The sequence below is a fragment of the Ranitomeya variabilis genome, chromosome 7 (assembly GCF_051348905.1).
Source record: "Ranitomeya variabilis isolate aRanVar5 chromosome 7, aRanVar5.hap1, whole genome shotgun sequence".
Classification (NCBI taxonomy): Eukaryota; Metazoa; Chordata; class Amphibia; order Anura; family Dendrobatidae; genus Ranitomeya; species Ranitomeya variabilis.
The window spans coordinates 61,777,914-61,798,002 of NC_135238.1; the positions used below are offsets into that span (position 1 = coordinate 61,777,914).

Consider the following 20,089-nt stretch of genomic DNA (forward strand, 5'->3'; position numbering starts at 1 on the left):
AGAATCAAAGCCGATACAATAAAGGAAAGAAGACATGATCGATAGAGGTCATATGAAGGGTGGGAGATGGGTCATTATACAAGTTAATGGTTTTTTAGTGAAGCTTCCACCAAAGTGTCAGAAACAGAATTCTTCCTGAAGAACTAACTATTTTGTGCTTATTTGGCAGGAATTCCAGTAGAGAGCGCTCTCGAGCTGACATATAACAACACGAGTAACAACAAAACTTGTGGCATGGTATTGGGCACTGGACCCAGTAGAATTGGCGTGTCCATGGGTATAGAGAAATCAGCAGTACATACCCAGCTGGGCATGAGCTTGAAGCATAATATTGAAAAGCTTAAAAGTTATAAAATTCCCTACACTATAAATGGTGTCTGCCATTATCAGGTATCTATCTCGTTGCATTTGATTAACATTTAAAAAATTCATAATGAACGAACAATTGCATTGGTGTTAGACATCGAGGTCAAGCCTGGTTACCGTTTTGTATATGCTCTCTTATGCTTCATTTTTTTTTTTACATTTAGACAAGATTTGATGTTGGTGGAACAGAGAATCCTCCAAACCCCAAAACTGGACACTTTCTGATTCCAGAGAGTTGGTGGCAGGGTATAATACATTTAATAAAGTCCTGAGTCTCCCCCTGTACAGCTCCCCTATACACAGCATGATGCTCTCTTATACACAGTATACTGACCTCTTGGTATCCCCCAAACTGTTTTTTGGCTCCAACACTGTATGATGGCCCCCTCACTGTAATCTCCACACTGTATGATGGCCCGCTAGATAGCCTCCATATAGTATAAGACACCAGATAGTCTTCAATATAGTATAATGCACTCCCCATAGGCCTCCATATAGTATAATGCACTCCCCATAGGCCTCCATATAGTATAATACACTCCCCATAGGCCTCCATGTATAATGCACTCTCCATAGGCCTCCATATAGTATTTTTCCACTCCCCATAAGCCTCCATATAGTATAATGCACTCCCCATAGGCCTCCATGTATAATGCACTCCCCCATAGGTAGACTCTATATGGTATAATGCTTATTTGATTGACAGCGATGGCTTCTGACGCCTCCATTTATGTGAACGCTTGGCTGAGTGTTCATGTGTTCTAACTTGGGACAGTAGAGTAATCCTCTGCTAGGTCACAAATGTCAGTGACTTATCTCCAGGGAGAACAAAATTATTAGTTTTTGATATTCAATAAGCCTGAGAGGCCCCCTAAACATTAGATGGTTAGCAGGACCCACTGAAAACAGAGGTGTGAAGAATATGGGGGGGATTTACTGGAAGTTTACAATCTTCCTTCAGCATGTGTACCTGTATCAGGACACCTGGCTCAGCAGATGGTCCAGCCACACCAGCTAGTATCCAATCTAATACGAGATAACCTCCTGCAAAGCCCATGCTATGTAACTGCTTTGTCCAGTTCGATATGATGAGGAGATTTAAGGAGAACATGAAGTTATTGTACATCATAGCCACACACGGGTTACATTTTCGAGATCTCCGGAATGGACGAAATGCCATCCAAGGTCTCGATCCATTCTAGCGTCCCAGGGTAGGGTGATGTGCAGAATGGCTAGTAGAAGCAAGGTAGCAAACTATGTTTGGTCTCCAAGTGTAACAGGGACCCAGATGGATCTGATAGAGCCAGAACCACCACCCTATGACCTTCCACTTGGAAGTTATGATCTTTCAAAAGTTTTTGTGGAGTTTTGTGACCAACCAATAGGATAAATGCATTTGCAAGGCCATGTGCTCACTCTTTCTCTTTACCTGTATTTGCTATCTGATCAATGTACAGTATATATATAACCATTGTGCATATAGTGTATTGTCTAGTCTGCCCTTAAGGCGATTAACTATATAATTTAGCCTTGGGTTGTTCTTTTATCTCAATCAACTAATACACATATCCGTGTTCTCGTCTTTAACTTCTCATGCTACTGGAGCTGGTTTCTAGCCTATTATAATCCTGTTAATGGAACGGGCTTATATCTAATGAGGAACTGGTGACAGTTCGACAGGTTGGCAGCGATCTGTTTGTTTTACTGGTGCTGGTGAAAGGAGCCTCTCAGCCTGTCAGTTTTGTGAGCGACTGTGGTGCCACATCAGCGGGTCTTAAGATCAGCTCAGCCCTAGACAGTTTGAGTACAAATACTGTAAGGAGTGTGGGTGACTCAGTTGCAGCTCTGTGTCAGTGACCAAAGATTGCAAAGAGGGCCAGTCACACAAGTGGCAGAGCTAGGGCGACGGCCATTGCTACAGATAGGGGGGAGGAGGTGGAAGGCGATGTTGCTCAAGCAGAAGAGGAGTCCAGCCAAGGCTCCCGAAGGAGCCAGTCGCTGGAGGTAAGTCTAGCAGTGGACTGCTCACCACCTGCTTTTCCCTCCTTGCAGGCAGGCTCGAATTCCCTCCTGCAAGCTACTCTGGCCAGTGTCCAGGCTGGGTACAAGGCTACCTACAAGAACCTCATGGCAACAGCAGAACATCGCGAGGCAACAGAAGCTGCAGAATGTTAGCGTGAGAGCAAGCACATGGCCTTGCACAAGCATTTATCAGCTTCACTACCTGGCTTCTACTAGCTGTTCTATGTAGCTCCCCACGCTGGGGTGCTAGAACGGATTGAGACTCTGGAAGGCGTTTGGCTTGTTTCATTGATCTGGAAAATGTAACCAGTGTGTGGCTAGGATGTACGATAATTCCATATGCTCATTAAAGGGAACCTGTTAGCAGGTTTGTGCACAGTACCCTACAGATAGTGTAAGGTTGGCACCGTTATACTGATTAAAATGATACCATGTTGATGAAATCCATCTTGTGGTTGTTGTTTAATCTCTATTTTCAGTTAATGATATGCTTGTGCTCCGGGGCAGATTGTGGGGGGTCTTTATGTGGTGCTCTGATTAGGTATTCATCAGTATGGCTTCTGACAGGTCACTGATCCCTCACTGACCTGCCCCCTAGTTTACATAATGAATATTATGTATATTAAAAAATAAATCCCCGTCTGCAGGCAGGCACCAGCGGCTGCGCTGCACCATGATCGCATCTATATTGTGCATTTAATTATTGTTTTGATGGTATCCATTAATTCCTAAAAAAAAATGGTGCCGGCCACGCCTGTGCAGTAGCATCTATCGGCAATCTGATAGCAGCTACTGCACAGGCACCGGTGGCACCATCTTGCTAGAGAAAAAAAATTGCCTCTTAATTGATGGCGCTGCCGATACCTGTGCAGTAGCATCTATCGGATTGCCGATAGATGCTACTGCGCAGGTGAGGCCAGCGCCATCTTAGTGGAGACAACTTTTTTTGCTCTAGCAAGATGGCACCGCCAGCGCCTGCGCAGTAGCAGCTATTGGTGATAGATGTTACTGCGCAGGTGCAGCCGGTGCCATTTTGGAGGAGGCTTTTTTTCTCTAGAAAGACAGCACCTCCGGCGCCTGCACAGTAGCAGCTATCGGATCGCCTATAAGACTGGACAAAGCAGTTACATGACGTGGGCTCTGCAGGAGGTCATCTTGTATGAGCTTGGATACTATCTGGTGTGGTTGGACCATCTACTGAGCCAGGTGTCCTGTTCTAGCTAGACATGCTGAAGGAAGATTGTAAGTTACCAGTAAATCCAACCATATTCCTCACAAGAGGGGTTGGCTAACATTTCTCTACTTTCTGTATGGGGTCTAAGGGATCATATCATTTTGTCAAATTCTTAATGGGCTTTTTTGATCTTATCTTTAAATGTTGCTCATCCTCACCTGTCATATTTCCAAGCAGCTTGACAGTTACAAAGAATTATAGATCACTGGCCTTAATGGGGTCCAGGCCTCTCTGTGTGTTGCTTTTATGACATGTTACCAATATTATTATTGATTGATGTTGCATTTTCACTCTAGGTTCAGTATCACTTATATCTTATATCCATTTTCAATATACATCTGGTTTTCTAAAGACATTTTTTTTTATTTTTCTGCTATTAAAGTAGAGTGTGTCTTGCTTTATATTTTAGAGTGCAAACAAGAAGCTTCATGCCGGAGTCAATGTTTCAGTGGAAGGTGAAAATGTAAAATTTGAAGTTCAGAAGAAAGTGTCAGGAAGCACGTCCGATATCAGTCTCGTTTTCCACAATGATATCAGCTCTATAAAAAATATAATACCATCTAGCATAAAGGTTGGCATCAGACCCACAATCACCAGTGCATATGCCATGTTGAATGATGAGGTGGTAGAGAGGTCATGCTTTTTAAACATACAGGTGCTTCTCACAAAATTAGAATATCATCAAAAAGTGAATTTATTTCAGTTCTTCAATGCAAAAAGTGAAACTCATATATTAAATAGAGGCATTACAAACAGAGTGATCCATTTCAAGTGTTCATTTCTGTTAATGTTAATGATTATGTCTTACAGCCAATGAAAACTCAAAAGTCATTATCTCAGTAAATTAGAATAATTAACAAAAAACACCTGCAAAGGCTTGCTAAGTATTTAAAAAGGTCCCATAGTCTGTTTCAGTAGGCTCCACAATCATGGGGAAGACTGCTGACTTGACAGATGTCCAGAAGGCAGTCATTGACACACTCCACAAGGAGGCTAAGCCACAAAAGGTCATTGCTAAAGAAGCTGGCTGTTTACAGAATGCTGTATCCAAGCATATTAATGGAAAGTTGGGTGGAAGGAAAAAGTGTGGTAGAAAAAGGTGCACAAGCAACAGAGATAACTGCAGCCTTGAAAGAATTGATATAAAAAGACCATTCAAAAATTTGGGGGAAATTCACAAGAAGTGGACTGCTGCTGGAGTCATTGCTTCCAGAGCCACCACACACAGACATATCCAGGACATGGGCTACAAGTGTCGCATTCCTTGTGTCAAGCCACTCATGACCAATAAACAACGTCAGAAGTGTCTTAACTGGGCCAAGGAGAAAAAGAACTGGACTGTTGCTCAGTGGTCCAAGGTGTTGTTTTCAGATAAAAGTACATTTTGCATTTCATTTGGAAATCAAGGTCCCAGAGTCTGAGTAGTAGTGTAGTGTACGTGAAAAAAAATTTGCAACTTGGAAAATGTCTGAATGAGGCCTTACAGGGGGGATATACAGGAATGACTGGTGTAGGAGCAAGAAACATACAGAATTGTCCTTGCAGAATCATGTATACACCAGCTAGACCTTTAAGATGCTTTGTGATAGCAGGCGATTAGATGACATATTGTAGTGTGGTCCTTTGCTTGGTCCGGTTTGTATAATATGAATGAAAGGGAATCAGGTTAGGTTTAGCTATATAATCTGAGAGCAGCATAACATAGGGCAAGAAAGCCTGATTCCAGGGATGTGTGACTTATGTTACGGCTGCGACCGTAAACGCGGCCGAGCCGATGCCCCCATGTCGCCAAACCATGATGACGTGGGCGAGCGTTCCAAATGGGAACGCGATGTGGACCCACGGACCACATAGATTAACCTGGACCTACCCAGACTAGGGAAAGGCAGCGAGCAGGGTCTCTGGCAGCTGAGCATGTGAACAAGATGGCAATATGCAGAACTAGATTACACCGCACAACTTCAGGTTGTTTGCTTAAATGAAAACACAGTACATAACAAAACATAATGATGTCAGGATCCCGATTCCACACATCAGAGTAGGGTACACGTCTCAGGATAACAGACGAAGGCAGGAGAACATCACAGGTTGATGAAATCCAGGGTTATCTGGCACGGACATGCTAGGACGGCCTCTCTCTCAGGCCTCAGGCGCAGCACAGGCTCAGCAGGAGAACATCAGACACCAACCTCGGACGGACGTCTGATGATGGCAATCGTCATTACGGGTTGATGCAGTCCAGGGTCATCTGGCACGGGCTTACTAGGACGGCCTCTCTCTCAGGCCTCAGGTGCAGCACATGCTCAGCAGGAGAACATCAGACACTGACCTTGGACCTATGTCAGACGATGGCAGGGGTCATCGTGGGTTGATGCAGTCCAGGGTCATCTGGCAATGGCTAATTAGGACGGCCTCTCTCAGGCCTCAAGCACAGGCTCAGCAAGAGAACATCAGACACCGACCCAGGACAGACGTCATCACAGGGTGGACCCCGGGGAACCGGTGGAACATCGGGTCACAGGCAGGACATCAGGACATCAGACACAGGCTGGACATCAGGACATCGGACACAGGCTGGACATCAAGACATCGGACACAGGCTGGACATCAAGACATCGGACAAAGGTTGGACATCAGGACACAGGCTGGACATCAGGACACCAGACACAGGAATGCGGATAGACATCTGGGACACTGGCGTGGCAGCCCAGGTCATCGGCTGGGACACCAGGAAGTTCAGTCACTGGGTATGGAGTGTCAGACACAAAAGGACTTCAGGAACATAACAGAGGACACAGTTCACACAGGGTCAGGTACTGGATATGCAGCCTCCAGGATAGGCGGGTCTGGGTACTCTGCCCCCAGATTAGGTGGAAGACAGGTATCAGCTCTCCCAGAACATACTGCAGACAGAACGGGAGCTGGATACCTAACTCTCAAGGCAAGACACAGAAACACAATGCAATGCTCTGGCAACGCCCAACAGAAAAGAGGGAGTTTGTATAGGAGCTGCCCCTCAGCAATAGGCTGAAGAAGCAACACAGGTGCACACTCAAACCCTAATAAAAGCAGGGTAGGTGTGGCCGCGCGCACCCTAAGCAAAAACAGAAACCATTACAGCACAGGAACTGTGGCTTAGGGCACCTGGCATTGACTGCTAGCCGGAACACACGGGGAAAGTCGTTCACCAGCTGCAGAGGACCTTGCAAGCCGCACAGGGAACTGAGCTGCATCCATACAGGTAACAGAGTCAGTTAGGGGAGCAAGGGTTAAAGCAGAGACATGCAAAAGTAGCACCGAAGAAACAAGGTATAAACCCAGCGGCGTTACAACTTACTGGGCTTCTTGGTGCTGTGTTCATAAAATAATGTCTAATGCAGATGTAGCAGAGCTAAGTCTTCTGCTCTATGTATAACCCCACCCACACCCCTGACTGGCTGCTTCCAGTGCACATTGTGAGTAGGCTGCCAATCAGTGGAGGGGGGGGGGTTACGCAGATTAGTCTGACTGCCTGGCACCTGAGCTGTAGTCCTGTAGTATTAAAGCACTGTTTCCATTGAAATATAGCACACAGTCTAATAAGTGTCACATCCCTGGAATCAGGCTTTCTTGCCCTACATAATGACGCTCTCAGACAATATAGCAAAATGTTACTGATAGATTCCCTTTAAAAAAAGCTAACTGAAAGGGTAACTAAACATTTCTAATGTTTTTACATATTTCAGTGCACTTGTAATTACAAGCTGGTTGGTGGGGATATGGGTCCTGAGAACCCCAACGATTGCTCAAATCCACCCTGATAGATGTTCAAATGAAGAGACAGAGGCACATACACAGAGCTGGGTACAGTTTGAATAGAAAGCATAGACTTCTTAGCCACTGCTTTCTTTTGAATTCGTACTCTGGGTTTTTTGTGTTCTCCTCTCTGGTGGGTGGGAGGGTCTTGAGCGCTTATTGGTGGTCTTCAACCATATAATAGTGTACCGCTAATGTGAATTGTATTATTTAGTCCGATCAGTGATTTGCATATTGATTAGACAGCAGATAAATGTGTAATTCTTTCTCATTCTCTTATGTTGTAGGCCATTTGTAATGGTGAATTCACTCCTAACTTATTTTATGGGCACTGTCATGGGGAACTAACACGGAAAGTCATCGAGGTAAATGAAAAAATATTTAAACTATTAAAAAGTCTAGACGGATTGTGACTTGGAAAATTATTATAGAAAAAAATACGGATGCAGGAGTCCCATTTTGACTCGATATAAAGCTTTGATAGTTATGAAAGAAGGAATGTGAGATTTTGTAGTTTTCTACTGAAACTGGAGCATTGATAGAGGCCCCGATTACAGGGAAAACAAACCACCTCTGGTGATGAGATCAGTCACTGGCAGTAACAGATAGGAGTCCCAAGCTGTCACTGATTGCTATGTATGCTGTACAGAAAAAGTAAGACTATATATATATATATATATATATATATATATATATATATATATATATATATACAGTACAGACCAAAAGTTTGGACATATACTGTATATAAACCCAGTTTTGTATTTTCTTCAGGGCCTCTGGTTGTCTCTGTCATCTATCTGGCCAATGCAGAATTAAATCCCAGGACCACATGACATCCCTGTATTGTTCTTGGTCATTATTAGGTTAAAGGGGTATTCTCAATATTGGAAGTTATTCCCCATCCGTCGGAAAGAGGATAAAACCCCAATCGTTTGGGGGTCTGTTAAGATTGCCACCAATCCAAAGAAACTGGGCTCAGAGCCCTGTGTGAATTGGCAGTAGTCGATCATGTGCAGTACAGCTCCATTCATTCTTAATGGAACCGGCAGAAATAGCCGAGTGCTGCGTTTGGCTGGTCTTTGGCACTCCCATAAGAAGGAGTGGAGAGGCAGTGCGCATGAATGACCACCACCCTATTCACAGTTTTCTTCAGAGCCCCAATTCTCAGGTTTGCTATGGATCTCAGCAGTCGAACCCCCAACGATTGGGAACTTATTCCTTTTCCTATGGACAGAGGATAACTTCCAAACTTGAGGACACCCTTTTAAGTTCTATGTTACATTGTTTAACACTGAGAAAAGTATATGGTACAGTGCTTTTCTTGCTGTGTATAATATCATATGCTAATCTAATGTTGTTCAGATTTCAGGTCCTGTAAAAGCTACGTTCAATGGGTCACTTTTGACTACTGGTTACAAGACCAACATATTTGGACTGGCCTCCTCAGGTGACACATTTGCCCGCCTAAATATCAACTCTGAATGGGGCCCTCACAACACTATAGAGATAAGCTTTAAACACGCACTACCTAAACTTCAAAGCCTTGGGATAGCCAAAGATGGGAAGATGAGGATTGTGGCGATCAGACAGGGCAAAAATGCCGCATTGCTTGATGTATCAGTTGGGAAATGCGTCTTCAAGGCCAGTTGTGAAGTTCGGAGTGATAGCAATGGAAGTTCATCGTCAAATCTAAACTGGACCAGCTCGGTGCTAAACTCCTGCAGCCTTCTTGAGGTAAAGAGGACCTCCACTGAGAGACTGAGTTTCATTCTTCACTGTACGGCAATGAATTAATTAAGTTAAGCAGCTAAAGGAGTTGTATTATTTTTCTTCTTTTCAGAAATTACATTTCCCGAAGAACTTGATTATGAATGGCTCGTTACAGAGAACTCACTGTGATTTTGGCCTCTCTATGAGGGTTGGCTATGAAGGAAAAGATGTCAAACTGCAGTTAAAAACAATTTGTGACCCTTACACCGTCCAGGGTACTGTGAACCATTCTGTACCTTACCTAACCACTCTCGGATTGCCGGTTACAAACCATATCGAGCTTTCCACATTGGCTGGAGAATCTGTTGGCGGTTTGATTTTGTTTAATTCTGGGAATTGCAAAATGAATGCAAAGGCGGACATCACATCTAATAATAAAACAGAATGGCTCCTACAGACTCAGAATGATTGCAAATTGTTAAAGGTAACAATGTTTTATTCCTATGTTCTCTTCTAACTAATCTTAACGAGGACCTGCCACCAGGTCAACAGAGGCCATGATATTCTTGCAGACCCCTTGAATATCTTGTCATTTTCTTTCTTAAATTTGCCACACAGTTCCAAAGAGATATAAGCACTTTTTACTTAGTGCTCCCCATATGCTAATATTTATATTTTTTGCCTAGTGTGCCTGCCTCACAGGATCCTTGGGGGTGTTTCTTTGGGCAGCTCTGCAGGATTACTCTATGAAAAATGCACCAATGGTAAAATCACTGATAAGACCACCCACTGGACCAAAATCCCAGAGAGAGCAGATGTTTACATGACTAAATCACAGACTATACTGAGTCTTTTCTCACAAAACTATAGATCAATCTGCTCAGCTCCTACCGCTCTATAACATGGTGCCTGCAGACAGGATGGCATTTTCATAGTGACAGGTTCCTTTTAAATGATAAAATTGCTGAAAAAGTTACTGATGGGTTTGATAGCATGATGTGAGAGCACACAGTACATCACAGCTTATTATGTTATGGGGCTGTATAGCTACAGACCACTTAGATAGCATTTTGACCCCTTGTCCATTGCTAAAAGCACCTACTATGAGTCTGTGCGCATTGGAATTTGACCAAGCAGCACTGGACAATCGTGTCCTCATCTGAAACATCATGTTTCCCTTACATGTGGACGGCCGTGTATTGCTTGCCTTGGATGTGGTGCCCCTAAGATGCATTTTGTAAAGAAGGCAATCTGGCAGAAGTATGATTTTGGCAACAATATGCTAGGAATCTTGGGTGTCGGCATTCACGTTTCCTTCACATGTTGCAGACCAAGTGCACCTTTTATGGCAACATTATTCTTTAATGTCAAAGGCCTCTTCCAGTAAGGTGATGCCTACAGGTATACTGTAAGAATTATTCAAGACTGGTTGGAGCAACATGTCAAAGAGTTCAAAATATTGTCTTGGCCTCCAAATTCCCGAGATGTTATTTTGATAGAACATACATGGGTTGGTCTGGAAAAATCCATGAAGGCCCATCTTACTGTACAATATGAAGCACTATTGATAATATCTTGGCAGCAGATACAATAGACCATCTTAAAACATCTTGTGTCCACAAGTCAGAGCCATTTTGGTTGATTATTATATATTTAAATGCAGGAGAAATAAAAGGTGGATCCAACCTTGGTCTTCAAACATTTTGTCTCAGGTTTTGCCCTTTACAGTAATTTGGAAAGCTCTGTAATCAGTTTGCCTGCTTTTAAATTATTGATCTGGGGATTTCATTAATCAGGAAAATAACGCCCACTTCAACCTTCACATCATCCAGTCGTAAAAGCAATTTAACGCAACAAAACCTAAGCGAACGAGAGGAAGCTCAACCCAATCCTCCTCATTAATTGTATGTTTTGGCAGCTTGATTCAATTAATAAAGCAAACACATTTATTTTTATGAGTGATGGAGATTAATATCCTGTGGTTTCATTTGCTTTGACAGGATCTCAATATTCCATCTCAGGCTCGGATTAATGGTTCTGCTGTTATTAATGGTTGTGAAGCCGAGATGCTCTGCGCCCTGACGTTAGATGGCAACACGTCTGTGCTTCAAATCAGGACTGAGTGCCAGCCAAAACTAAAAGCCGAATTTATATTTAAACATAACCTGCCCATGATTAAAGAAATCAGCGAGGAAAGCAAACTCTCCATCACTGTTGGCAAACAGACAAATTACAATGTTGACGTCCTACTGAAGTCCGGAACTTGCTCTATTGAAGTTAAAGGAGATATTAATGCAGACAATAAATTGCAATGGAAGATGGTGGCAGAGAACAAGTGCAAAACCATCCAGGTAATAGGAATAAATCTGAATTATAGTGAATGTATTTTTCAGCGCTATAGGTAAATATCTCATGTTTTACGAGGATCTTCACCCTTTAGGTATGCTATTTTAGTCCCGTTTATATTATTGTTGAGATTGGAAAAGGTAGTAGGCGTTTAATGCCTTTTGTATTTCATGAATAACTTAAAAAAAATTCAAGGGGAGTGATTACATCCACGCTCAGTGTGTAGTAAGCAGTGACTGTAATTATCCCCCAACTTCTCACCATACTGGGAGCTGGCTAGTTTTTCCATGTACACCATTTCAACAGCTGTAGGTCCCGTACATTATACATCACTCAACATTAGCAATGCAACACAGAGAAGGAAAAGTCATAGAATTATGGAAGTCACAGGATGGATAAATATGTTACTGATATTCAAATGATGAAAAATAGAAGCAAAATTTTCTAACCATTTGTTTAATCAGTACTGAGTATGAGCACAACACACAAAGATCCATGCACTATCACACCGTCGCTGCTAGTAATGGTAGTTGGAGGACTGTTCTGCCACACCGAATGCACTTGGGCACACAAATCATCAAGATATGCCGCTGGTGGCTCCCTTTGCAATTGCCAACCAATGACATCTCCGATGTGCTCAATGGAGGACAAGTCCGGAGATGCTTTAGGCCATGGTAGCACATTTAGGCCACAAAGGCTGCTCAGAGTAGCACAAGCAACATATAACCTGTCATTGTAATGTTGAAAAACGGCTCTTGGGACACTTGGGAGGAATGACCATGCCACTGGATCCACAACCAATTTAGTGTAATGCCAAGCTGTTACTGTAACTGGAATGAAAACTAGAATGCTTCAGCCACCAGACATTAAGCCATCCAACACCATAATCCTGGGAGTAGACCTGATCTGATGTTCTCTCATGAAGGCCACTTCATGGCATTGCCAATGTGGTCTCCAGTTCTATCATTGCATCCAAGACAAAGGTGGGACTCATCGCTGAAGAAGATAGACCTCCATTCCAGCCTCCAATCTCCTGTAGATAGATAGATAAATGTGTGTGTGTATATGTACAGTACAATTTTTTTAGGCAACTGTGGAAAGAATGCTGCAAAGTAAGAATGCTTTCAAAGATATTTGTGTTAATAGTTTTTTTATTATGTTTTTATCAAAATAGAATTCTAAATCAAATTAATATTTGGTGTGACCATCCTTTGCCCTACATGCAGAATAATTTCTTCTAGGTTCACTTGCACGAAGTTAAGGATTTTGTAGGATTATAGTCCGGTGTATGAGTAGCCAATTATACCAAGCAGCTGATAATGATCATCATATTTGTATGTATGTTGAAATGCAGTTGATAATTGAAATAGAAACAGCTGTATGTGGAATTTAAAACTGGGTGAGGACAGATGAACTCTGCTACAGAGATGAGGTTGTGAAAAACAGTTTGAGGTCATGCGCCATGGCAAGACTGTAGTCCCTTGACCTTGATTCCAAATGGACGGTATGACTTTTTTGGACACAAACTTCTCTAAACAGTAGATGGGTGTAACTGGCTCCCACTAGTTGCTGCAAGTTCTAAACTGATGGCACTGCTGGACATCTTCTGTTTTCAAAGAGAAGCAAGCATGATGTGTTTTTCATCTGCTGTACTGTTTACTTGGCCGACCATGGGGTAAACAGTCTGCAAACTTGCCCATTGTTTCCAGTTTCTTCAAAAGATCTTGAACAGCACATCTTAACACCCCAGTCTGCTTTCTTTGCACAACAGAGATATTGCTGATGAATTATAACTACATGTGTCTTCTTTCTGTGCTTAGTCTTGCCATGTTGCCACCTGTAACTTGAAACTGTATTTCACACCCTCACATTTATAACAGAGTCTGATGTTCCTCACTAAGTTTTAAGCCTACTACTCAGCGGTTTCTGTATCACGTATTAACTGTTTCACCTGACATAAGAAAATGATGATCACTATCACCTGGCCTTTTGCAAGTGAACCTAGAAGAATTCATTCTTTGATGCTGCTTTGAAGGCAAAGAGCAATCACACCAAATATTGATTTGATTTAGACTACTCTTTTATCCATTCACTAAAAATAATAAAAATAAATTTCTAACACTTCTATTATTTAAAGCCCTCTTAAGTTGCAATTTTTATTGTAAACCTATCTAAAACACCATACTGTTTGTGTGTATGTACATATGTGTATATATATATATATATATATATATATATATATATATATATATATATATATACACTCACTGGCCACTTTATTAGGTACACCTGTCCAACTTCTTGTTAACACTTAATTTCTAATCAGCCAATCACATGGCGGCAACTCAGTGCATTTAGGCATGTAGACATGGTCAAGACAATCTCCTGCAGTTCAAACCGAGCATCAGTATGGGGAAGAAAGGTGATTTGAGTGCCTTTGAACGTGGCATGGTTGTTGGTGCCAGAAGGGCTGGTCTGAGTATTTCAGAAACTGCTGATCTACTGGGATTTTCACGCACAACCATCTCTAGGGTTTACAGAGAATGGTCCGAAAAAGAAAAAAAATCCAGTGAGCGGCAGTTCTGTGGGCGGAAATGCCTTGTTGATGCCAGAGGTCAGAGGAGAATGGGCAGACTGGTTCGAGCTGATAGAAAGGCAACAGTGACTCAAATCGCCACCCGTTACAACCAAGGTAGGCCTAAGAGCATCTCTGAACGCACAGTGCGTCGAACTTTGAGGCAGATGGGCTACAGCAGCAGAAGACCACACCGGGTACCACTCCTTTCAGCTAAGAACAGGAAACTGAGGCTACAATTTGTACAAGCTCATCAAAATTGGACAGTAGAAGATTGGAAAAACGTTGCTTGGTCTGATGAGTCTCGATTTCTGCTGCGACATTCGGATGGTAGGGTCAGAATTTGGCGTAAACAACATGAAAGCATGGATCCATCCTGCCTTGTATGGAGCATCTTTGGGATGTGCAGCCGACAAATCTGCGGCAACTGTGTGATGCCATCATGTCAATATGGACCAAAATCTCTGAGGAATGCTTCCAGCACCTTGTTGAATCTATGCCACGAAGAATTGAGGCAGTTCTGAAGGCAAAAGGGGGTCCAACCCGTTACTAGCATGGTGTACCTAATAAAGTGGCCGGTGAGTGTATATATATACACACAGGGCTTAGCACGAATTAGTACACCCCATTTGAAAAGTAAGATTTTAATCAATATCTCACCGAATACAAGATCAATTTCTAAAATTGTGACGACTTAATTTCTTAGATTATTTCTTAACTCTCGACCTGAAAGTAAAGTTAGTAATATAACCTTCATTACAAAATCTTCAATTTTGCATAAATGAGATGATGCCTGTTAATGGCCACAACATGAATGTGCACCTACACGTTGCACCTACACCTATATATATATTCTAATCAGACTTCACGGAACAGTCAATGGATGTAGCTTGGTCTCACTGGTTGCTGCCAGTTCTGAACAGATGGCAGCCTTGTATGTCTTCCGATTTTGATGGGTAATCATGTTGTACCTTTATTCTGCTGCACTTAGCTTCCTCTACCAACAACTGTGTCTATGGTCCTCAACGGTGATTATTTTTTGGTGCTTGAAGAGCACATGATAAATCGTCAAATCTACAGTTTTTATGGGTGCTATGAAGTGCTTTGAGCTAAGTGATATTCTAGTAGAGCTTGTAAAAGGGATTTCCCAATGCTGATAGCCCCCAAAGTTGCTGTTTCTTAAATTATGTATAAATACTGCTTAGAAGTACATGTTTAATGGATCATTTTAATTATGGGTCCATTTATACATAATTTACGTTTATACATAATTCACACATAAAATGCAATTAAGCAGTATGAGATGCTTGGAATTACTGGAAAATTAATTGTCACATAATTATAATTTATTATAGGTTGAAATATGTTCGATGACCCAGCTTGTGATGGGTAAATGTCACAAGGTTTATTTATGGTAAATGTCAGGACACGATATCATGGTACTGCTGATAGAAGTGCCTGTGTGTAAATGAGGTCACTTAGATTTATGCTCCAAACATTGTCATTAAAATGTCTTTCGATGAGTGTGGTAAGTTCCCCTGGGTGGACATTAAGTCCCATAGTTCAGCATATGTGTCTAGTGATTAAAGGATTTTTAATAGTGACTGGTCACTTGGAATAAACATGATCTCGTAATATAATGGTTATGAAGAGGTGAAATGAATGAAAACTGGCTCTACATATAGATTATAATTTACCATCCAAAATATTTTGTTAGTTAAAAAGGTTGTCCAGTGGGGACAAATCTGGCAAAGGGTTCAAACCAGGGCCGGAATGGCCATCTGGCCATTCTGGGAAATGCCAGAAGGGCCTGTCTAGTCATGGACTGCCTTGTCTGCTATGTGGTTAACAGAATCAGTGTTCTCAAGACTCCCATACTGTTAAGATTTGTGATGGAGCACAAAGTCGCTGACTCCGTCACGGGAATCATTAGAAATATTGGTCTTGTAGTAAATCTTGTTTTCGTCCATCCAGGTTAATATTAGTAATATAACCCATCTGGTGCTTGGGGACGGGGACAACATGGGCCTGTGTGATTTCAAATGCCCGGGATAAATTTCAGCGCCAGTCCGTACGTGGTTCAAACCACTGTTTATTATTTTTTTATAAAAAAAAAAGATATGCTCACATCAACAATCCACATCACCACTATTCCAAAGTTGACTGAGTCCTTTGCTGGTGTCTATTACTGACCCCATTAGGGGCTAAAGAAAGTCCTTGTATCCCTGTTGCAGATAGTGATTGGCTGTGTCTCTGCTGCAGACAGTGATTGGCTGTGTCTCTGCTGCAGACAGTGATTGGCCGTCTCGCTGCTGCAGATAGTGATTGGCTGTCTCCCCGCTGCACATAGCGATTGGCTGTTTCCCTGCTGCAGACAGTGATTGGCTGTGTCTCTGTTGCAGATAGTGACTGGTGGTGTCTCTGCTGCAGATAGTGATTGGCTGTGTCTCTGCTGCAGATAGTGATTGGTGGTGTCTTTGCTGCAGATAGTGATTGGCTGTGTCTCTGCTGCAGATAGTGATTGGCTGTCTCCCTGTTGCAGATAGTGATTGGCTGTGTCTCTGCTGCAGATAGTGATTGGCTGTGTCTCTGCTGCAGATAGTGATTGGTGGTGTCTCTGCTGCAGATAGTGATTGGCTGTGTCTCTGCTGCAGATAGTGATTGGTGGTGTCTTTGCTGCAGATAGTGATTGGCTGTGTCTCTGCTGCAGATAGTGATTGGCTGTCTCCCTGTTGCAGATAGTGATTGGCTGTGTCTCTGCTGCAGATAGTGATTGGCTGTGTCTCTGCTGCAGATAGTGATTGGTGGTGTCTCTGCTGCAGATAGTGATTGGCTGTGTCTCTGCTGCAGATAGTGATTGGCTGTGTATTTGTTGCAGATAGTGATTGGCTGTGTCCCTGCTGCAGATAGTGACTGGCTGTCTCCCTGCTGCAGATAGTGATTGGCTGTGTCCCTGCTGCAGATAGTGATTGGCTGTGTCCCTGCTGCAGATAGTGATTGGCCGTGTCTCTGCTGCAGATAGTGATTGGCTGTGTATTTGTTGCAGATAGTGATTGGCTGTGTCTCTGCTGCAGATAGTGATTGGCTGTGTCTCTGCTGCAGATAGTGATTGGCTGTGTCTCTGCTGCAGATAGTGATTGGCTGTGTATTTGTTGCAGATAGCGATTGGCTGTGTCCCTGCTGCAGATAGTGATTGGCTGTGTCTCTGCTGCAGATAGTGATTGGCTGTGTATTTGTTGCAGATAGCGATTGGCTGTCTCCCTGCTGCAGATAGCGATTGGCTGTGTCCCTGCTGCAGATAGTGATTGGCTGTCTCCCCGCTGCAGATAGTGATTGGCTGTGTCTCTGCCTCAGATAGTGATTGGCTCTCTCCCGGCTGCACATAGTGATTGGCTGTCTCCCGGCTGCACATAGTGATTGGCTGTCTCCCCGCTGCAGATAGTGATTGGCTCTCTCCCGGCTGCACATAGTGATTGGCTGTCTCCCCGCTGCAGATAGTGATTGGCTGTCTCCCCGCTGCAGATAGTGATTGGCTGTCTCCCCGCTGCAGATAGTGATTGGCTGTGTATTTTTTGCAGACAGTGATTGGCTGTGTCCCTGCTGCAGTTTGTAGCACCACCGGTCAAAATGGGCAAAGCTGGAGATGAGCCACGGCAGTCCTGGGTGTGACTGTACCTCCATGTTATATTCATGAATAGTGCCGGCCTTTCTTATAGCAGAAATGTCACTCCAGTCCCTGACTAAAGTAACATCTCTGGAGAGTCATGTGCCCGTGATACAATGCTAAATTCATTAAATAATGTGCGCTATTTGATGATGAATGTGCCGCATCTTATTCTTGCATTCTAAATAAGGGGTATGAAATGTAAGTGTTAGTGAATGGGGGCAATAGGGTTTATTTTTTTTATAAATATGCCTTTTCTGTTTACAGCTCCTCTGCAGGCCAATGTGTCTCCATGGTAACACTAACACTTACCTTTTTTTTTACATAAGCTCTTTTATTTTGCACAATTTGGTCATATGGAAGCAGCGTCTTATGTTGTCAAATTTAGTTTGTGGGCGTTCTAATGGTATTTCTCTCTTTGTAAAGGACCTTGGAGCCCCCACAAAAATAGAAGGATCTGGATACATCGTAATAAACAAGAAAGCAAATCTGGACTCGCAAATGTTAGTGGTGGTTGATGAAAGCGCCCTGCAAGGATTGCTCATCCTGAAAGCAACAGAGGTGGGCGAAATGATAACTACAGTGCTGATTGGCTCGTCTTCCCCTGTGCAGGGGATGCAGCGGGGAGTGGTGACATCAAGGGGTCAAGTTACTTTTCCATGGCCAGGAAGAATACCAAGAACAGTACAATACAGGGTTCTATAAAGTGAGACGCTAAGGAGATCCTCTTTAGAGGCAAAGTATATAGATAATTTTTTTAATTTCCTTACTAAATGCAAAAATAAGCAACCGGCGAGTCTCCCAATCCGATTGTGACAGCTTCGTGTTTTTCTATGAAACTTTTACGCTTGGGTCTGGAGATCCATTGGCCAATCCAAACATTGCAGTCCATTCTCGGTCCGATTTATACATTTGCCTGACGGCGCTCTTAGAAACTGCAGCAGGGAAGAGGGCTGTACAGAGACTTTAACAGCAGTGAGATGGGAGAAAGCCTGTGCAGTCTCAGGGAGGGCAGAAAAAAAACAATACTGTTAGGCTTAGTTCACACTAGGCATTTTTTCACCGTTTTTTTTCTGCAGCAAAACCTGATCGCCTAAGACATTTCTATGATCCTTTGAAAGGAAAACAAGACAGATCTGTGAATCATTACAACATTTATCACCTTCTGCCTCTTTATTTTTGTTTTTGCAACAGAGAAAACAAGAGTTGGATGCAATTCTCACCCATAATGTCCAGCCTGCAATAACTCTCGGTATACCCACCAGGACCATGGTGGATGTGACAACAGAAAGAAGCAGTGAACTTTATACAAGATCAATTCACCTTAGCTGGGACAATAAACAGGTATTTAAAATCACATGTATTAAAGGGAATATATCAGCAGGTTTTCACCCCTCCATCCCCCAACTATATATATATATATATATATATATATATATATATATATATATATATATATATATATACATACAGTGCCTACAAGTAGTATTCAACCCCCTGCAGATTTAGCAGGTTTACACATTTGGAATTAACTTGACATTGTGACATTTGGACTGTAGATCAGCCTGGAAGTGTGAAATGCACTGCAGCAAAAAAGAATGTTATTTCTTTGTTTATTTTTTTAAAAAAATTGTGAAAAGTTTTATCAGAGGGTCATTTATTATTCAACCCCTCAACCCACCAGAATTCTGTTTGGTTCCCCTAAAGTATTAAGAAGTAGTTCAGGCACAAAGAACAATGAGCTTCACATGTTTGGATTAATTATCTCTTTTTCCAGCCTTTTCTGACTATTTAAGACCCTCCCCAAACTTGTGAACAGCACTCAAACATGGTCAACATGGGAAAGACAAAGGAGCATTCCAAGGCCATCAGAGACAAGATCGTGGAGGGTCACAAGGCTGGCAAGGGGTACAAAACCCTTTCCAAGGAGTTGGGCCTACCTGTCTCCACTGTTGGGAGCATCATCCGGAAGTGGAAGGCTTATGGAACTACTGTTAGCCTTCCACGGCCTGGAGAGCCTTTGAAAGTTTCCTCCCGTGCCGAGGCCAGGCTTGTCCGAAGAGTCAAGGCTAACCCAAGGACAACAAGGAAGGAGCTCCAGGAAGATCTCATGGCAGTGGGGACATTGGTTTCAGTCAATACCATAAGTAACGTACTCCACCGCAATGGTCTCCGTTCCAGACGAGCCCGTAAGGTACCTTTACTTTCAAAGCGTCATGTCAAGGCTCGTCTACAGTTTGCTCATGATCACTTGGAGGACTCTGAGACTGACTGGTTCAAGGTTCTCTGGTCTGATGAGACCAAGATCGAGATCTTTGGTGCCAACCACACACGTGACGTTTGGAGACTGAATGGCACTGCATACGACCCCAAG

At 42.8% G+C, this 20,089-nt stretch overlaps 1 protein-coding gene across 1 annotated transcript in view; it reads left to right on the top strand.

Moving 5' to 3' along the window:
* Window positions 1-20,089, top strand: part of LOC143786017 (uncharacterized) — a 376,109-nt gene that overhangs the window by 193,054 nt on the left and 162,966 nt on the right. The window contains exons 40-47 of the mRNA XM_077275186.1: window positions 170-390; window positions 4,032-4,193; window positions 7,705-7,782; window positions 8,783-9,154; window positions 9,261-9,614; window positions 11,131-11,481; window positions 18,142-18,276; window positions 18,910-19,059. Of these exons, the coding sequence (XP_077131301.1) occupies window positions 170-390; window positions 4,032-4,193; window positions 7,705-7,782; window positions 8,783-9,154; window positions 9,261-9,614; window positions 11,131-11,481; window positions 18,142-18,276; window positions 18,910-19,059 (1,823 nt within the window). The remainder of the gene's footprint in view (window positions 1-169; window positions 391-4,031; window positions 4,194-7,704; window positions 7,783-8,782; window positions 9,155-9,260; window positions 9,615-11,130; window positions 11,482-18,141; window positions 18,277-18,909; window positions 19,060-20,089) is intronic.